This window comes from Mirounga angustirostris, unplaced genomic scaffold, assembly GCF_029215605.1.
Source record: "Mirounga angustirostris isolate CCGP_5_RB_7025 unplaced genomic scaffold, mMirAng1.0.hap1 SCAF_1, whole genome shotgun sequence".
Classification (NCBI taxonomy): Eukaryota; Metazoa; Chordata; class Mammalia; order Carnivora; family Phocidae; genus Mirounga; species Mirounga angustirostris.
Window position 1 is genome coordinate 71,007,582 of NW_026991709.1, and position 17,352 is coordinate 71,024,933.

At 55.0% G+C, this 17,352-nt stretch overlaps 1 protein-coding gene across 2 annotated transcripts in view; it reads right to left on the reverse strand.

The window, feature by feature from the left end:
- MELTF (melanotransferrin) overlaps positions 1–17,352 on the reverse strand; it is a 28,465-nt gene that overhangs the window by 1,348 nt on the left and 9,765 nt on the right. For both annotated transcript variants that reach the window (XM_064577859.1, XM_064577814.1), the window contains exons 4-13: positions 15,162–15,318; positions 14,234–14,301; positions 10,275–10,462; positions 9,341–9,521; positions 8,457–8,608; positions 5,632–5,728; positions 4,525–4,719; positions 3,401–3,557; positions 3,245–3,312; positions 1,552–1,739 (exon numbers count right to left, since the gene is read on the reverse strand). In XM_064577859.1, coding sequence (XP_064433929.1) covers positions 1,552–1,739; positions 3,245–3,312; positions 3,401–3,557; positions 4,525–4,719; positions 5,632–5,728; positions 8,457–8,608; positions 9,341–9,521; positions 10,275–10,462; positions 14,234–14,301; positions 15,162–15,318 — 1,451 coding nt within the window. The remainder of the gene's footprint in view (positions 1–1,551; positions 1,740–3,244; positions 3,313–3,400; positions 3,558–4,524; positions 4,720–5,631; positions 5,729–8,456; positions 8,609–9,340; positions 9,522–10,274; positions 10,463–14,233; positions 14,302–15,161; positions 15,319–17,352) is intronic.

The window sequence follows — 17,352 nt, forward strand, 5'->3', positions numbered from 1 at the left end:
TGCTATCTGTGGCTTTTATACAGCGAACCAAGGAGCAAGGAATTTCAGGGCACCCAGGCTGACTTGACATCATAAGCCCAACAACTCATCGAGCTGTCATCAAAGGGGATTTGGAGTAAAGCTGTGATGACAGCTACCACAGTAAGAAGGATCAAAGTGGCCACCAATCTTTTGGGGGGCTCACAGATGCTCGAGGATCCAAGGATCCGAGGATCCGAGGACCCAAGGACAGGTCAGCCTTCTCTCCAGGAAAATGCCACATTGCCACAGCGTTCTTCTTCCCCATGTCACTTCCGAGGGGAGAAGGGGAGATGGGAGAGAGGAAGGGAGATGGGGAGGTGGGGGGTGGGGGGTGGCTGGGAACCGAGGGCCCTGTTGGCAGACAGTCTGGGGTCCTTCTAGATGTATATGGAAAGTACAGCCAACGGGATTCGTAGAGGGGCTAGCTGTAGAATGCGGGAGAAAGACAGGAGTTCAAGATGACTCCTGAGGAAATGGGAAGTCTGAAGTTGCCATTCAGAGCGGGGGGCAGGGGATTCTGAGGGAAGCAGGGCAGGCCAGCTGCGGGCTTGTTCGGGCCGAGGAGCCTGTTAGAAATCCTAGTTGAAATGTTGTTCAAGATGGAAGGGTGGGATGAAGGCAGGGCTGATGATGTGTTTGGAAGCCGTCAATATCTAGATGGCTGTTAATGACATGGGGCTGGGTGATCAACAGGCGTGTAGGTGCAGGTGAAGAGGGTTTAGAATGGAGCCCTGGGGCAGTCCGTGGATAGAAGCCAGGAGAAATGAGGAGGAGAGCCAGGCAGGTGTGGACCCGGGAGCCAAGGGGAGAAGCTCCTCCAGCAGGCGGGAGCTGAGGCCAATGCTGCTAAAGGGTCAGGGACATGTGGGCTGAGAAACGGCCCCTGGACTGAGCACCACGGGCCACTGTGATTTTGTTCCGGGCAAGTTCAAGGCCCTGGTGGGGGCCTGTCTAGAGTGGAGAGACCAGAAGGAGAGGAATTGGTGACGTGAGTAGAGATGACCCTTTGAAGGAGTTTTACTCTAAGAGGGGTGGGATTAGGGCTAAAATTAGACGTGGAATCAAGAGGGGGCTCGTGTGGGGCGCCTGGGTGGCTCAGTTGGTTAAGCGACTGCCTTTGGCTCAGGTCATGATCTTGGAGTCCCTGGATCGAGTCCCGCATCGGGCTCCCTGCTCGGCAGGGAGTCTGCTGCTCCCTCTGACCCTCCCCCCTCTCATGTGCTTGCTCTCTCTCATTCTCTCTCTCAAATAAATAAAAAATCTTTAAAAAAAAAAAAAGAGGGGGCTCATTTGTTTTTTAAAGATGATAGAAACAACAGCAGGTTTGTATGTTGGTGAGAACAGTCCAGCTGAGAAGGAAACAATAACGCAGGGCACAGAAGGGATAGTTAGAGGAATGGTTTGACTAAGTGAAAATCTCAGAACGTTTCCCCAGCCTTCCCCGGTTTGCTCCAGGTAGAGTGAGGCACCCAGGGCCCTGGCTCACCTCGTCGCCCACCCCACAGTGACGAAGCCCCTGTCCTGGCTCACCTGGGCCTTGTCCAGCAGTCCATACACGGTGAAGATGTTGGTGTCCGGCCGGACCATGACGGCATGGGATGGCATCTGTGCCAGATTGCAGGCTGCGAACTGGGACACCTCGGCCCGGGCCCCATTGGGACACAGCAGCTCATAGTCCTCTGACCTTAGCTCAGCAGCCCAGGGCTCAGAATTATGGCCTGAGGGGAGGGAGCAGAGGGACAGAGGAAGAGAGGCTGCTTTCCTCCTGGGACCCCAAATCCTTGACCTGGGAGAGGTGGCCATGTCTGGCCAGCTTCCCAACTCCATTCCCCAGTCGCTCTGCTAACACTGGTCGGAGCCTCTGCGGGCGGGGAGCAGGGAGCACCTAGAACGGAGCAGGCATTTTACAAGCACCTGCTCTAGCCTCAAGACAGTAACACCAAGTGAGTATGATCACCCCCATTTCACAGGTGGAAAAACTGAGACTCTTAATCACTCCCAGGCAAAGAGCCCCATCTAGGTGTTCCAGGTCTTGGGCCTGAGGTGAGGTGGGCTGCTGAAGGTGGTGGGTGACATCTTCCCCTAATGGTTAAAGTTCTCAAACCGGACAAGGTAGAACAACATCATGTGTTGATCTGTGAGAGGCAGTTTCAAAGGTACGGCTAGGGTGGGGCCCAGGAATCTGTGTTTTAAACCAGCAACCCACTGAGGCTGAAGCCGGGGGTTGGCCCAAGGGCTTCCTCAGAAACAGGGCTCTTGGGAATCCCATTAGTTTTGTGTCTTCAGGTATTCACTTAGTATCCACCCTCTTCCCATTTCCAAAAGGAATTCCAGGTGGGCCGCAAGTAGAGATAAAACGAAAGGGAAAGGAGCAGCCCTGGGAGGTGGGGGCCTTGCTGCAGGTGAATCTTGAGAGGGCCCCTCCCCTAGCCCTATCACAGAGGGCGGGGGCCTCCTCCCCTTTGGAACACATTATGCCTTTCTGCCCTGAGTTTTTGGGAAGAATTTCTGAGTGGAGAAGACTGTGCCTCCAGCATCTGGGGTTTCAAAGCCTGGGTAGAGGCAGGGTATAGAGAAAGAACAAACAATAGGTGTTGGGAGGCAAAATGGAAGGAGGGAAGTGAGGCACTCTAAAGGGCCCTGCACCCTGAAAGGATGCAGGTGTGGGCTTAGGGGGGCCTGGGGCATAGGGTTTCGGGGCTCTTTTTCCCAGGTAGGGCCCAGGAAGGTGACTGCAGAGAAAAAGCCACCCATGTGATGTGAGTGGGGGTGTGCCCTGCCTCGCATGGCTTAGGAGCTGCACAGTGACTTCCCCGCACGAGGCATTGACCAGCTCAGGACCAAAGCCCAGATGCCCACATGCACTGATGACCCTGCCACTCCCACCATGCACCTCGGTGCCACATAAATGCCCCAGAAGGAGTCTCTCCCAATTGACTGAGGTGGAGTTTTACCATTTTGGTGGAATGGAGATTTTGGTTTCTAGACCAGTAAAGACTGTCATGTGTCCTATGCACCTGGACATGTGGCCTGAGGTCTGTTCTTACTGAGAGGACCCTGGAGTCCCGGGCGGCCCCCCAGGGGCAGAGCCTTCTAGCCCCTGTCTCTCCCAGCTGCTGCTTCGCCCCAGTCCTAGCAACGCCCAGTGCCTGGACCATTTTGGAGATGGGGAAGAGCTCCCGGAGAATCCGGCCCCGCTCTGGCCCCAGCCCCCCTCACGTACCATTTGTGTTTTCAAAGACAGTCGTGTGTTTGACGAAGGCGACGTCCCCTGCATTCTCAGCCAGGCACCTGCCGCGCGAGAGGCCAAGGCCGGTGTTGGCAGGGCGGCCCGGCCCCTGCGCGGGCCCCGGGCCCCCCCGCCAGGCCACCGGAGTACCTGAAGGCGCCACTGTAGCCGTAGAACCTCTCCTGACTGTTGCCCACACACTTGTTTCGGCCCCGCTCGTCCCCCACACAGAGTGCGCACAGCGAGGATGGGTAGTTCTTGGCATTGTTCACGGGCACGCAGCTGGCGCTGAAGAACTCGCTCACGGCTGGGGCGGGCGGGGGGGCAGGGCTGAGTCAAGGGGCCCGCCGAGGGAAGAGCAGCAGGGGGAAGAGGGGAGGGCCGCCCCCCACAGATCTGCCCACTCTGCCTGGCCCTGCGGCTCAAGGCCACCCATCTGTCCACTGCCCACCCAGCTCAGGCACATCTCCTCCTGTGAGAATTGCAGGGATGAGGGAGTACAGAGGCTGTCCTGATACAGTAACCCCATGGACAACCTCTGGTTGGTCGTCACCCAGCCTTCCCTTGGACTCCCTCAGGGATGGGGAACTCACTACCTCATAAGCTCTTCTGTTCCAGTCAGGGCAACTGCCCAGCTGTGTAGGAGTGGGAGCAGCCGACCCTAACACTCTCTGTGTGCTCGTGGAGGTGGTTAGAAAGAAATGTGGTTTTTTCCTGAGGTGCCAGACGGGACAGAGGTGTGTGCACAGTCAGCCCAGGATCTTGCCAGCTTCCTACTGCCTTCCTTTCATCATGACTGTGTGTGATTTAACACGTAGGGAGGGCCCTGGGTATGGCATATGGTGGCCGCCTGGTAAATGCGTCTTCTTCAGCACTTATACAGATGGCTGGCCACTTTCCATAAAGGTCCCCCAGATGCCCAGAGGCTGCTGGGATATGGGGACAGCCCCATGACCGGACGGTGATCCAGCTGGGCCCACAGCCCACACACATCCCCTGCTCCTCATGCCCACTGGAGCCAGGTCCACGCTGGGTAAGTGGGTTAGGGGCACCATGGCACCCTCCACAGAACAACCAGACACCCCTCAGACTGTTACAAGTGTAGCCAAGAATGTTTCCCAACCTTCCCAAGAGAATGGGGCACATCAGGGAGGAAGAGGAAACCTCTCTGGGCTGCTCTGTGGGACCCTGCTGGGGGGAGGGCTCCCAGACCCTCACACCCAGCAGCCCCCCAAAAAGAGTTTGCACGTCTGTGTCCCCGCAGAGGGTGGTACCTGTGAGGACGTCGCAGTCCTTGGGCCGGATGAAGCCCCTCTGCACCAGGGCGCCCACGGGGATGTCCCAGCCCGCGGGGCTGCGGAACCCTGAGTGGCAGGAGCGCTTGCCCCGAAGCTCGTCCAGGGTGAAGGCGTAGGAGCTGTTCCGCTTCACGACGGCCACCACAAAGTAGGCGTTGCTATTGTCCTCCGCTGTGGGGAGGGGACGCCAGTGAGGCCCCTCATCTGTGCTTGCCTGGCCTGGCCAGGCAAGAGCCCGGGGCACGTCCCCTCGTGCCCTCAACCCATTCTGTCAGGCGGCTCCTGCCTCAGAGCTGTGGTCCCACCCCGAGCACCTCTCCCCGCTTAGTGTCGGGGCCCCGGCTGCACATCCAGCCGTGGGACCCCTGCTTGTCCCCCACAAGGCTGAATTCTGTCTCCGCTTTTCAGAGTTCTGTCTCCCCCAACCTACCCCCTATCATTCCTCACCCAAAGGGACTTTTCTTTCCTTATACCCAAGCGGTACATTTCTCACTTCCTGGGAGAAAGGCGGGGGCACAGCTAAGGACTGCAGAAGCATTTTTCGAAAGCCCAGAGATTTTTCACATCCAAGTGGAAGGACCTGAGGTCACCACTTAGGAGGACAGAGCACCAAGGTCCCAGCCCAGGCCACTGGAAGGGGGGTCCCCAGGGCCACCTTCTGTGAGCCACAGTGGGTAGGCGGGAAGGGCAGAGGAGGCCCTCTCGTCGAGGGGGTGGCAAATACTCAGCCTGTTTTTGGACGACCTGGCTTAGAAGCATAAAATGGTTTTTATATTTTTAAAGGGTTGATTGTAAAAAAAAAAACAACAACAAAACTAACAAGGAATATGTGGCCTGCAAAGCCTAAAATGTTTACTCTCTGGCCTTTTACAGAAAGTTTGCCCACACCTGCCAGACTTTTAATGACTCAGTGGGAAAACTGAGGCCTGAGGCAGGAGGGCTTGCCTGTGACAGACAGCAACCCGCCCCGGGAGAGAGGCCGTGATGGGGAGCTTTGGAAAAGGGCCCAGGGGGGAAACTGATACCCAGATGAAACTATCAGCTGCCTCCTAGCAGCGGCCAGGGCCCAGCCCCTGCACTCACGGGCATAGTGCTCCCCCGCTGCTGGGACCAGGCCGTATTTCTTTCCTGCCATGTAGATGTCTTCGCCCTTCAGGGTCACGGCATCGATTTGCCCAGCCTGAAGGGGGACAGAAAGGGCGACCGGGCAGGGGAGGGGTCGGGACCTGACAGAGGTGCCAGGGTTGGGTCTCTCAGGCTCTCTTCCCTGGGGACCCCCGCCCCGCACCCCTGAGATTGTGGGCCAGAGAGGGGTTTGGAGGACCAGAGGCGAGAAAGCTGCCGGCACTAATGCTCCATCTGGGGGGTCTGCCGCTCCTGTTGCCGGGCCCTGTTCTGAGCAGACCTGTGCACTATCTCTGCCCTCCCTGGGGACTGCGGCCCGCAGAGGCCTGGGCCACGGGCTGGTGCATGACACAAGGGCAATAGGTATTTGCTCAATGTGTGTGCAAATGTATGAACGAGCCAGGCCTCAAAAGACAGCAGTTTCGTGGTTAAAGCTCTGCCCCAGGAGGCAGCAGGAGGGGCCCAGGGCCGCCTTCTTTCCACCCTCCTGAAGCACCCCAGGTCTCCCCTGCTCCACCCATCTTGTCCATTCCGAAGCCTCTGGACAGGTGGCCCCTCGGACCTGAGCAGGGGTTCACTAATAATCAAGACACAGTAGTGTGACAAACCCCAGGGAAAGGGGGTGGGGCGGGGGGGGAGAGAGGGGACAGCTGCCCCCAGGAAGGTGCCCCACGCCGTTCAGGCCCAGGGGCATGAAGTTGTGATGCTGGAATAACAGGCAGGGATGTTGACTTTTGAGCCTGGAGCGTCCATCTCTGGGGGCCCTCTCTTCCCCCCACCCAGACCTCCTAGCCGCTGGGGGGGCACGGCAGGACCCAGTCTAGCTGACACCCCGTTCCCTGGGCCCCTGTGGCTGGGAAGGAGATGGGGGTCAGAGCTCCATTGGACACCACCCCTGAGAGCCTGAGAACTAAGCATCTCTGAGCCTTTTGCTGGGGTTCTCGAGGAACCCCCAAGTCCGCTCCTCTCCTCCCTTGGCCCTGTTTGAGTTTAGACAGAGAGAAGGCTCTTGCTTGTAGGGAGCTGAACCCTTCCTCTTGCATCTCTCCCTGTTCTGCAGCCCGTGGACCCAGCCACCCCACACAGGACAGCCTGCCCTCTACCTCCAGTCTCCCCTCCCTCCATTCCAGCTGAGCGCCCCCTCCCTCAGCACTACCCGTGGTCGGGGTCAGGCCAGCCTCCTTGGGCCCCTGGCGCGAGGGGCTCCCCCACCCTGAGCTGGGTGACTGTGGGCAGTTGCTTCTCCAGCCTCTCCCAGCTTCGGTTTCCTGACAGTGATCACAGCACCCCAGAATGCTGCTGTGAGGATTAAGTGAAGGGGTCCTCGAGAAGTCTTAGCGTAGCGTGCAGCACACGGCACGCACATGCTTGCGAGGCTGTCCTCTGTCGTGATCCTGGCCTCCTGTTATTCCTGCCCACTCTCCTCCTCTTGGCCTTTAAGTCAGTGTGGTTGCCTGGCTGGGGCAGTGTGGACACTCCCGAGGGGCAGTGGTCTGGCCTGCACTCGGGGATTGCCCTGATAAGGGCTCCTGACCTGAGGCCCCACCTACGCGCTCTTAAAAAAGAGGAGGGAGGGGGTGCCTGGGTGGTGCGGTCCGTTCAGTGTCCCACTCTTGCTTTCGGCTCAGGTCATGATCTCAGGGTGGTGAGATCGAGCCCCATGTTGGGTTTAGCACAGAGTCTGCTTGAGATTCTCTCCCTCTGCCCCTTCCCCTGCTCGTTCGCTCTTTCTCTCTGAAATAAATAAAGTCTTAAAAAAAAAACAAAAGGGGGGCGCCTGGGTGGCTCAGTTGGTTAAGCGACTGCCTTCGGCTCAGGTCATGATCCTGGAGTCCTGGGATCGAGTCCCACATCGGGCTCCCTGCTCAGCAGGGAGTCTGCTTCTCCCTCTGCCCTCTGCCCTCTTCCCTCTCATGCTCTCTCTCTCTCATTCTCTCTGTCTCAAATAAATAAATAAAATCTTTAAAAAAACAAAAGGGGTGCCTCGGTGGCTCAGTCGTTAAGCGTCTGCCTTCGGCTCGGGTCATGGGATTGGCTCGGGTCCTGGGATCGAGCCCCTCGTTGGGCTCCCTGCTCCGCGGGAAGCCTGCTTCTCCCTCTCCCACTCCCCCTGCTTGTGTTCCCTCTCTTGCTGTGTTTCTCTCTGTCAAATAAATAAATAAAATCTTAAAAAAAGAAAAAAAAAAGAAAGACAAAGAAAGAGGAGGGAGGAGTCCAGGAAGCTAGAGGCCGCTGGGACACCTGTGACCAGGGTAGCACGCTTGCCTGCAGGGCCCCAGGGCCACCTCCAAGCTCTGCCTCAGACTCCAGTGAGAGAAGCAAAGCAGGGCAGGGCCCTTAAATGCAGCTGGGGAGCGGCGTAGTAGATGCCAAAGCAACGTAACGGGCCATGACAAGCTTAGAAACAAAGACTAGGACGGAATACGATGGACAGTGTTAGGGTACATTGTACTCAGTGAGGGTCAGTACTGTTTTGTTTCATGCCTTTCTACTGGAGACCACAGGACGAGCAGTGCCCAGCTGGGCTGGTCTCCTGGTGTTCCTTCTGCTCTCAGCTCACCCACTCAGCGAGGAAGGGTTCCTGGGTTCCCTGAAAAGAAAGAGCCCACCCCCCCCCACCTTCAGCCCTGTCCACTGGGGTGGGGTGGCTGGTCCCTGCTGGTCCTTCCTCCTCCCTTTTCTCTGTGAGGTTGTCATGGGAGACTGCGTCCCCAGGCGGCCTCCTTCAGACCAGGTGGCACAGGGGAAGGGCTGGTAAGGACCGTCCCGGGCGCGGCCCCCACCTGGATCCATTCCATGCAGTGCTGGGGAGACTCAGCCGACACGCACTGGATCTCTGGCTTGAGCCTCTGCCGGCTGAAGGCCACAGCCATGTCTCCACACTTCTGGATCTCGGGAGTGGACAGCACACACCAGCGTAGGTAGTGAGGTAGCCCTGTGTGTGTGCGAGCTTGTGGTCACCACCACACTTACCTGCTCAGGGGCTAGCCCCGAGCATGGCCCGTGGGCTGGGGTCATGGGGACTAGTACCTCAGTAGGAAGAGCCTGAAGTCAGACCCAAGGGAAATTCTGGCTCTTTCCCTCATTAGCTGTGAGGAGTAAGTTATTTAACCCTCTGATCCTGTTTCCTCTCACAGAAAGGGGATAACTGTGCCTCTTTCACGGGGCTGTGAGGTGGCTTGAGGCCGATCATGGCTGTCATGTGTCTAACTGGGTGGCAGACCACCTCCCTGCTGTAGGGGCGAGGAAGCAGGAAGCCCATTTGTAGACTACTGCAATGGTCCAGCCAACACACAACGCCTGAGCCAGGGCCTTGGCTGTGGGGTGGGGAGGAGGAGGCGTGAGGCACTGAGGAAGGAGCATGCGGGGACTTGATGACTTCTGTGTGGAGGGGCAAGGAGACTCTTCCCAAGACAGACCCTGATGGTCTGGATCCCACCCCTTGGAGCAGATGGGGCATCCAGGGTACAGCAGGCCATGCAACTCTGGAACAGCTGCCTCCCTACACCCCCAGAGGCAGGGAGGTGGAAGTCATCGGTTCTCATGGAGGCCAAGGGGCACAGCTCCTGGGGTGAGTGTCCTTTCCCAGCTGCCTCCCCAGAAAGCACTGCCATGCCTGTGCTCAGGCTGGCCCAGAGCCTGTGGGACGAGAGACGGGTGGACTTACGGTTGGGATCACAGAGCAGACCCTTCATGGCATGCAGGTACTCGCGGCCCAGCCAGGCCTCATAGGTCTGCGTGGCGATGGGCACCAGCTCGGAGGTGGAGTCTTTGAAGAGCAGGTTCTTCTGGCCGTAGGCCTCAGAGCTGAACATCTGGAAACTGCTGCTCTCGTGGCTGAAGAGACGCTGCGTGTCCAGGGATGGGAGTGGGGGCTGGGGAGGTGCTGCTGGCAGGGAGGGCAGCACATCCCTTCCTCCTGGGCCAGCCAGCAGCTCCTTCTTCCTGCGCCCCCTGGCCGGGCGCCCACTCTGAGGACCAGGTGAGGCACCTCCTGCCTCCGTCCTCCGTGCTCCCCCAGTGCACTCCGCCTTGTCACCCTCACAGCCCAGGTGTGGAAGGGACTGAGGGTGCGGGACGGGGCTCGCTGTGGTGGCATGGATGGGGCAAACCTAGCTGGAGCCAGGGTGCCCAGTCAGAAAGCTGTTGTTCTTGTGAATAGTGATGTCAGCCCGACATTATTCACATTTAATTAATGGTGTACTTTGACGTTTGTTGGCTTTGTCATTCTGTTTATTCGCTCATATACTCTGGTTTTACTTTTAAGAGCCACAGACACGAGCAGCTTTCTCTGAGCGGTGCCTGCGTCCCTGGTCTGCCTCTCTGGCTGGCCCTCCTCGCTTCCCGAGGCCGGGCTCTCCCCTCTCTGGCTGCCAGCTCACACAGCTGGTCCCTCCTTCACACCGAGGTTGGACACCACAGAGATGTCCCCAGCTGTGGTCTGGCCCAGGGGAGGGTCTCTGAGTCCTGCCCCTCTTGGCCTGGCTGGCCCAGCCCCATGATGGCTCTAGCCCGTGCTCCCACCCTGGCGAGAGACAGGAAGGTTCGGTACCATCTGGGAAGCTGTACAGGGGTGGGGTGGGGGGCTGCCCTGAACTCACCTGGCCTTCGTTGAGCAGCCGGAACATGAGGCCCCCGTCAGTGTCGGCCCGGACCACCACGGCGTGAGCAGGCACGCGGGCCAGGTGGCATCGCCTCCATTCGGTGACATCGGCCCGGCTGCCATCCCGGCATAACAACTCAAAGTCCTGGGACAGCAGTGCCTGGCCCCAGGAGGGGAGAGTTTTCCCTGGGAAGATGGGAAGCCTGTGGTGAGCCAACTTCTGTCCTGGGAGGGGTTTGGGAAGAGCCTCAGGAAGGCCCAGGAAAGGGAGCTGGGCAGAGGCTAGGGTGGAGAGGGCCACAGACTCATGGTGAAAAGAAACTCTTCCAGGAGGTGAAGACCCAGAGCTGGGAATGACAAGGAGCTTGGGGACTGCATTCCACAAGACCAGGTGTCTCAAGAGACTGTCATTATTGACTTGCATTTCCGACCTCTCACCAGTTTCTTTAAAGCACATGGCTTGGAGGTATCTGACGATAATACAGCACATATAAACAGGCCTGTTCATTAATGTTAAGAAGACTAAGAGAATCAGGGGAGCTCAGGGAGAGAGAAATGTACCAGGGGGTCCCTGCTGCCCTTGGGCACTCGATTTGGCTCTGAGCAGTGGGCAGGGGCCCCAGTGGGAACACAGCCGGACACAATGGACCAAGAACAGTAGCCCGAGAGGAAAGGGTAGCTTTCTAAAGCTTTGCCCACGCATTAACCCAATATTACTCTATTCATGTTTTGGGATATTTCCTCCAAGTTGTTTTTTCTATTTTCTAATCATTTCTAACACGATTAAGGACATACCTGATAGGCAATCTTGTATCTTACTATTTTTTTTTTTTTTAAGATTTTATTTATTTTTCAGCAAGAGATACAGCGAGAGAGGAAACACAAGCAGGGGGAGTGGGAGAGGGAGAAGCAGGCTTCCCGCAGAGCAGGGAGCCCAATGCGGGGCTCCATCCCAGGACCCTGGGATCATGACCTGAGCCGAAGGCAGATGTCCAACGACTGAGCCACCCAGGTGCCCCATCCTACTACTTTTTTAAAAGATTTATTTATTTACTTGAGAGAGAGAGAGAGAGAAGGGGGAAGGGCAAAGGGAGAGAGAAAGAATCCCAAGCAGACTCCCCGCTGAGCATGGAGCCCGATACAGGGCTCTATCTCACGACCCATGAGATCATATCTGAGCCAAAATCACGAGTCGGACGCTCAACTGACTGAGCTACCCAAGTGCTCCACTACTTTTTTTAAAAAAAATTCTTTATTTAAGTAATCTCTACACACGATGTGGGGCTTGAACTCATGACCCCAAGATCAAGAGTCGCACACTCCACTGACTGAGCCAGCCAGGAGCCATTCACATCATACTTTTTTTTTTTCACTTGTCATTTTAAAGTATTTTCCCCCACCCTTTTGGAAATTTTCCATAAAACTCATTTATAATAGAAAGCCAGATTTATTTGAGTGAATATCGACACCAGATTGGAATATTAAGAAGACAAATTTTAAAATTGTAACTCAACAGATGGTCTTATATAACAATATTTTTATGACTTTTAAATTTTTCAAATGAGGAGGATAAGACTCTGCTAGGAAATAGGAGGGGTAAAAATAATTTGTGGGGTCCTGAAAACTCTTCACTCCAAAGCTATTTCAAAACAAAACCCAAAAACTGAGAGTCATAGTTTGGAAACCTCCACGAAGGTCATGTTTAATGACTGCGTGGTCGTTTATAGCACTCTCAATAATCACCCTGTGCCATATTCTCACCTCCCTCCCCAGCTCTCTACTTTTCAGCTGCTGCAAAGCCCTTGTGTAGAGCTCTGGGGGATCATCTGGCCTACCCCGTGACACAAATGCACCAGTTAGGTATTTCAACTGGAGCCTCCTCACTACTTTAGACACTTATGTCAATTCCCGTTATTGCTCTTACCAAACTTTTGCATGAAGATCGTCTTTAAAAAATTACGTCCTTAGACTTCCTTAGATTACCATCAACATTTTATTTGAATTAATTAATTAATTTTTAAAAAAGATTTTTATTTATTTGTCAGAGAGGGAGAGAAAGAGAGAGAGAGAGCACAAGCAGGGGGAGGAGAAGAGGGAGACGCAGGCTCCCCGCTGAGGAAGGAGCCCAATGCGGGACTCAATCCCGGGTCTCTGGGATCATGACCTGAGCTGAAATCAAGAGTCGGACGCTTAACCAACTAAGCCACCCAGGCATCCCTACCATCAATATTTTAAAAGAGCCAATTTTAGGGGCAGCCAGGTAGCTCAGTTGGTTAAGCATCCGACTCTTGATTTCAGCTCAGGTCATGATCTCGGGGGCATGGGATTGAGCCCTGTGTTGGGCTCTGCGCTCAGTGGGAGTCTGCTTGAGATTCTTTCTCTCCCTCTCCCTCTGCCTACCCCCCTCCTCTCCCTCTCTTAAAATAAATAAATAAAACAGCCCATTTTAACCCAATACATCCCTATTCTTTCTCCACCTTTAATATTTTCCTCTGCTTGATCTTGAGGCCCAAGTCCTGGCTGCCCATTTTTGTAAGATCATCTTGCTCCGGAGATAACCCTATGTGCTTCCTCCTTTTTCAAATCATTTTTTTCTCTTTTTCAAATCTGGTTCATATTGTTTGCCTTTCTTGAATGTCAGACCACATGATGGACCTTCTGCTTTTAAAGGTAAAGTTTATGATAAAAAAAGATTATGATAAAAAAAGACAATGATCATTATTGAACAGGCAAAACTATAGAGACAAAAGTGATTGGTGAATGCCCAAAGGGGGTATCAAGGAACTTGGGGGGTGAAAGGTCAGTCACAATCACTATCTTGATTGTGATGGTGGTGGTTATACAACTGTGTTTTTGGCGAAACTCACAGAACTGTGGTTCAGAAAAAGTGCATTTGCTGCACGTAAATTATACCTCAGTTTAAAGAAATAAACGATCCTTACGCAAGTCCAAATTAGGGGATGTTCTATAAAATAACTGGCCTGATGCCACAAAAACAAGGAAAGATTGAGAAACTGCTCAGAAGTGAGAGGAAACTAAAGAGACCTAACAACTAAATACCGAGTATGAACACAGATTAGGTCCTGAGCCTGGAAAAAATTGCTACAAAGGATAGAATTGGGACAATTAGTGAATCTGGAATATGTGCTGTAGATTAGATAATAGTATTGTGTCAATGTTACAATTCCTGAATTTGATAACTGTACTGTGGCTAGGTCCACATCTCCTTGTTTTTAGGAGATACACACTAAAATATTAAAGTGTGTGATGCAGGCAAATGTACGCTCAAAGAAAGAATACATACAAGTATAGAAAGAATAATAAATCCAATGTGGCAAATGCTAAAAATTGGAATCTGGGTTAAAAAAATAAATGGGGGTGGGGCGCCTGGGTGGCTCAGTCGGTCAAGCATCCGACTCTTGATTTCTGTTCAGGTCATGATCTCAGGGTCGAGAGATGGAGCCTTGAGTGGAGCTCCAGGCTCAGCAGGGAGTCTGCTTGAGATTCTCTCTGCCTCTCCCCGCAACTCTCTCTCCAAAATAAATACATAAATCTTTGAAAAAAAAAAAGGGAGTTCTTTGAATTATTCTTGCAACTTTTCTGAAGCTCAGTTATTGCAAAATAAAAAAAAAAATTAAATGACAATGATATAATGGATCTACACACAACACTACCAATTTCCTAAGACCTCCTTCAGGGATCCAGAATGGCTTCTCCAGATAACAGGAGAAGGAGGGGTAGGTGAGCGTTCATGCAGAGACTTGCAAATGTTCTGCACAATCAGAACCCAATCTTGAAGGGGAAGCCAATGCCAGACACAAACCAGAGTCGGGCAGCTGTGTCCCCCAGCCCCCCTCGCCCCACGGAACAGTTGGAACCCCTGTCAGAAGACCCACCCTTTCAGGCACAGTTACAGGGCCCGCGGCCCTGCTCCTGGGGCTGGCCGCCCCCACTCACCGTCCGTGTTCTCCAGCACCGTGCTGTGCTTCACAAAGGCTACGGCCCCTGCCCCTTCTGCCAGGCACCTGCGGGGAGAAACCAGTGAGCCTGGGCGGGGTCGAGCTCCTCTGCCCTCTGGAGGGCTGTTCTGGGTTGTAGGGCTCCATCCTGGTGGGCCCAGATTTCACGGTCGGGCCGTCCCAGGGTCCAGCTCCCTGGTTTGTTTCCTGTGCGGCTTTGCCAAGCTGTGCAGCCCTCTCTCTCACCTGTCCAGTGGGGATGAGAAAGCTCTCACGGCGAGAGACCCTTTATGGGCAGTCCAGGTCTTGTACAGCCGAGCTGGGGGCCTAAGGGAGCAGGTGCTCACAGGGCAATGCTTGGGGTGTTTTGAAGATGCGTCTGCCCCGAAGCAGGGGATCAGACAAGACTTGCTCATGCCACACCAAACACCCCTGAGTGGAAGGGACCAGGACTTCCATGGATCCTTTATAGGTCACCGCCCCATGAGGGCGGCGGACCAGGGCCTACTGGGCAAAGGCTGCCTGGGTCCCCACAGGCAGCAGAGAAGCAAGGCCTGGACTGGGGGAACACCACGAGAGTGGGGTGGGCCAAAGTGTCTGGTTTGGAGGACTGAGGACTGTTTCCTCTCTGTGCCAAACTGTATTTACCCGGGTCCCACCCGGCTGTTTTTGCCATTTTCTCCTCTCTAAGCCCTCATCCCTCTAAATACACTAAACATGTTGACTTTGTGAGCAAACCCAAGTCTGGCATATTCCAGTTGGACGTTTTTAAACTAACCTGGTACCTGAACTATATAAAGGGCGCTTTGATGAGCTGCAGCCAACATGCCACTCCCCTCGGCCCGCTCAGGGCCCTGCGGTTCTCCACCCGCGCTGTGGCCTCAAGGTCCCCGACTCCGCTCCCCCCGCCCCCGCCCCCCCCTCACCGGAAGGCCCCGCTGTAGTCGTAGTATCTCTCCAGGGGACTCTTGTCACACACGCCCTCCCCAGCAGCATCGCCCCTGCACAGGCGACAGAGGGACTCGGAGTAGCCGGTCTCTCCTGCCCCGGGGACGCAGCTGCCCCCGAAATAGTCGCTGACAGCTGCAGGAAGGAGGAGGGAGAGGGCGGTCAGTCAGCCACACACCAGTCCCCCCAGGCAGGGCTCCCCCACCTCAGGCTGCAGTGGGGCCGGGGCCCCCCCATGGACGCGCGGGACCCTCCAAGCTCCAGTCTGAGCAAAACGGAGGCACTGGCCCGGGTCAGTGATTCCCAAACTGGGGCCACAAAAGCAGCCTTGGGCGTTGGGAGTGACATTGTTATTTTATTTTATTTTTTTAAAGATTTATTTATTTATTTGAGAGAGAGAGAATGAGAGACAGAGAGCATGAGAGGGAGGAGGGTCAGAGGGAGAAGCAGACTCCCTGCCGAGCAGGGAGCCCGATGTGGGACTCGATCCCGGGACTCCAGGATCATGACCTGAGCCGAAGGCAGATGGTTAACCAACTGAGCCACCCAGGCGCCCATGACGTTGTTATTTTAAAATGGCTCAAGGGACGAAAACATTTATCCCCAAACAACCACATAGGACAACCATCAAATACATTCTGTTCTCATCGTGGGTTTCACTTCGAATCAGTTATATGTAATCAATGAAAGTGGGGAAGGAAAGAAATTATTACGTAATGCCATAATTTCATAGACAACACTTTTCAAAGCACAGGGAGGGCAGGGGAACGGGGAGGAAGGCCTTATTGGTAAAGTGGTCGGGATCTGCATGGTTCTGGGGCCCCTGCGAGCACCGTGGCCCAGCGTCCACCCTGTTGGCAAATATTTATCCTGTGCTAAGGTCACCTTAGTGCCACGTAGGGTGAGCAGGATGCTGGCGCATCAGCCAGCTAGATCAAGCTCTTCCAGAGTGGGCTGCCTTTCCTGGTCTTCTTTTTGCATCCTCCCAGGGGAGTAGAAATTTAATAAATGTGCCGACTAACGGTTAGACCACTTGTATCTGGCCACCATCTGAGACGACCTGGCTTCCAAGCTCCCGTGGGTCGTGCTGGTTTACGTGGTAGCTGCGGTTGTAGGGGGCAGTGTGTGGGTGTGTATGCGTGCATGTGTGCGCTGTATGGGCTCGTGCACCATGTGCGTGCACATAGAGGTTTGTATGTATGTGCGTGCACGTGTCCATACGCAACAGCAAGGTGCCCCCGAGAGGTATGGAAGTTGAGCTTGTAACAACAGCCCTGCGCACTGAGGATATACGCTGTGCTAGGCACCGTGTGGAGATGTCCTGTGAACTCTCTCAGCCCTTCCAACACCACAGCCTTGTACTCTTCATTGTCCTATTTTGCAGATGGGGAACTGAAGGTCAACGAGGCAGAGCCGCGTACTTGAAGGCAGACGTGCTGAGCCAGGGCTGAAATGTACAGCCCTCTGACAGTGAAGACCGGGCTTTCAAAGACCATCATTATGCTCTCCCGCGGGCTCTCCCACTGGCCCCCAGCCCCAGAAGTACTGGTCACCTGGGGGACAACCCGGGAGGCGGCACTCTCACTGACAAACTGTTGGGGCTGTGTGTGTGATCCCCAGAGGGCGGTTTACGAATGTGGCTGTCGTAGGCCAGGGGCCACATCACGGTACGGAGCCCACTATGGACAGACTGTCAGAGCGGGGTGGCCAGGGAAGAGAAGCCCAAAGCATGAGAAGCAGGACTTGTGCCCTGGCCACCAGAATGAGGGCTGGGGGCTCCAGCCGGGTGCACAGGGCTTCACCTCACTCTCCCGGCGTGTTTTATTCTCAACAACCCCTCTTGGATCACTCTCAACTCCCTTCCACGGGAGAACATTCTATTTGCAGCACTGCCCTCTTTTCACTATAAATCAATCAACCTGGGAGCCGTAGGTCTCTACCCACTTGTGAGCTTTCTGGGTGCAAGCCGGCAGCTTGTTCGGGGTCCTGAAAAAACAGTTTCTCATCTGTCCAGCTGAGGACACGTTTCTGGAAATAGGGACCTGCACAGGTCTACGGCAGGGGAGAGCTGCTCCCTGGGCATCACTGCCTCCCAACCGTGGGTGGGCCTTGTGCTTGGCTGTGTCCTGGGGGACCGGCAGGAATGAGCGAGGGTCATGTGTCAAGTGC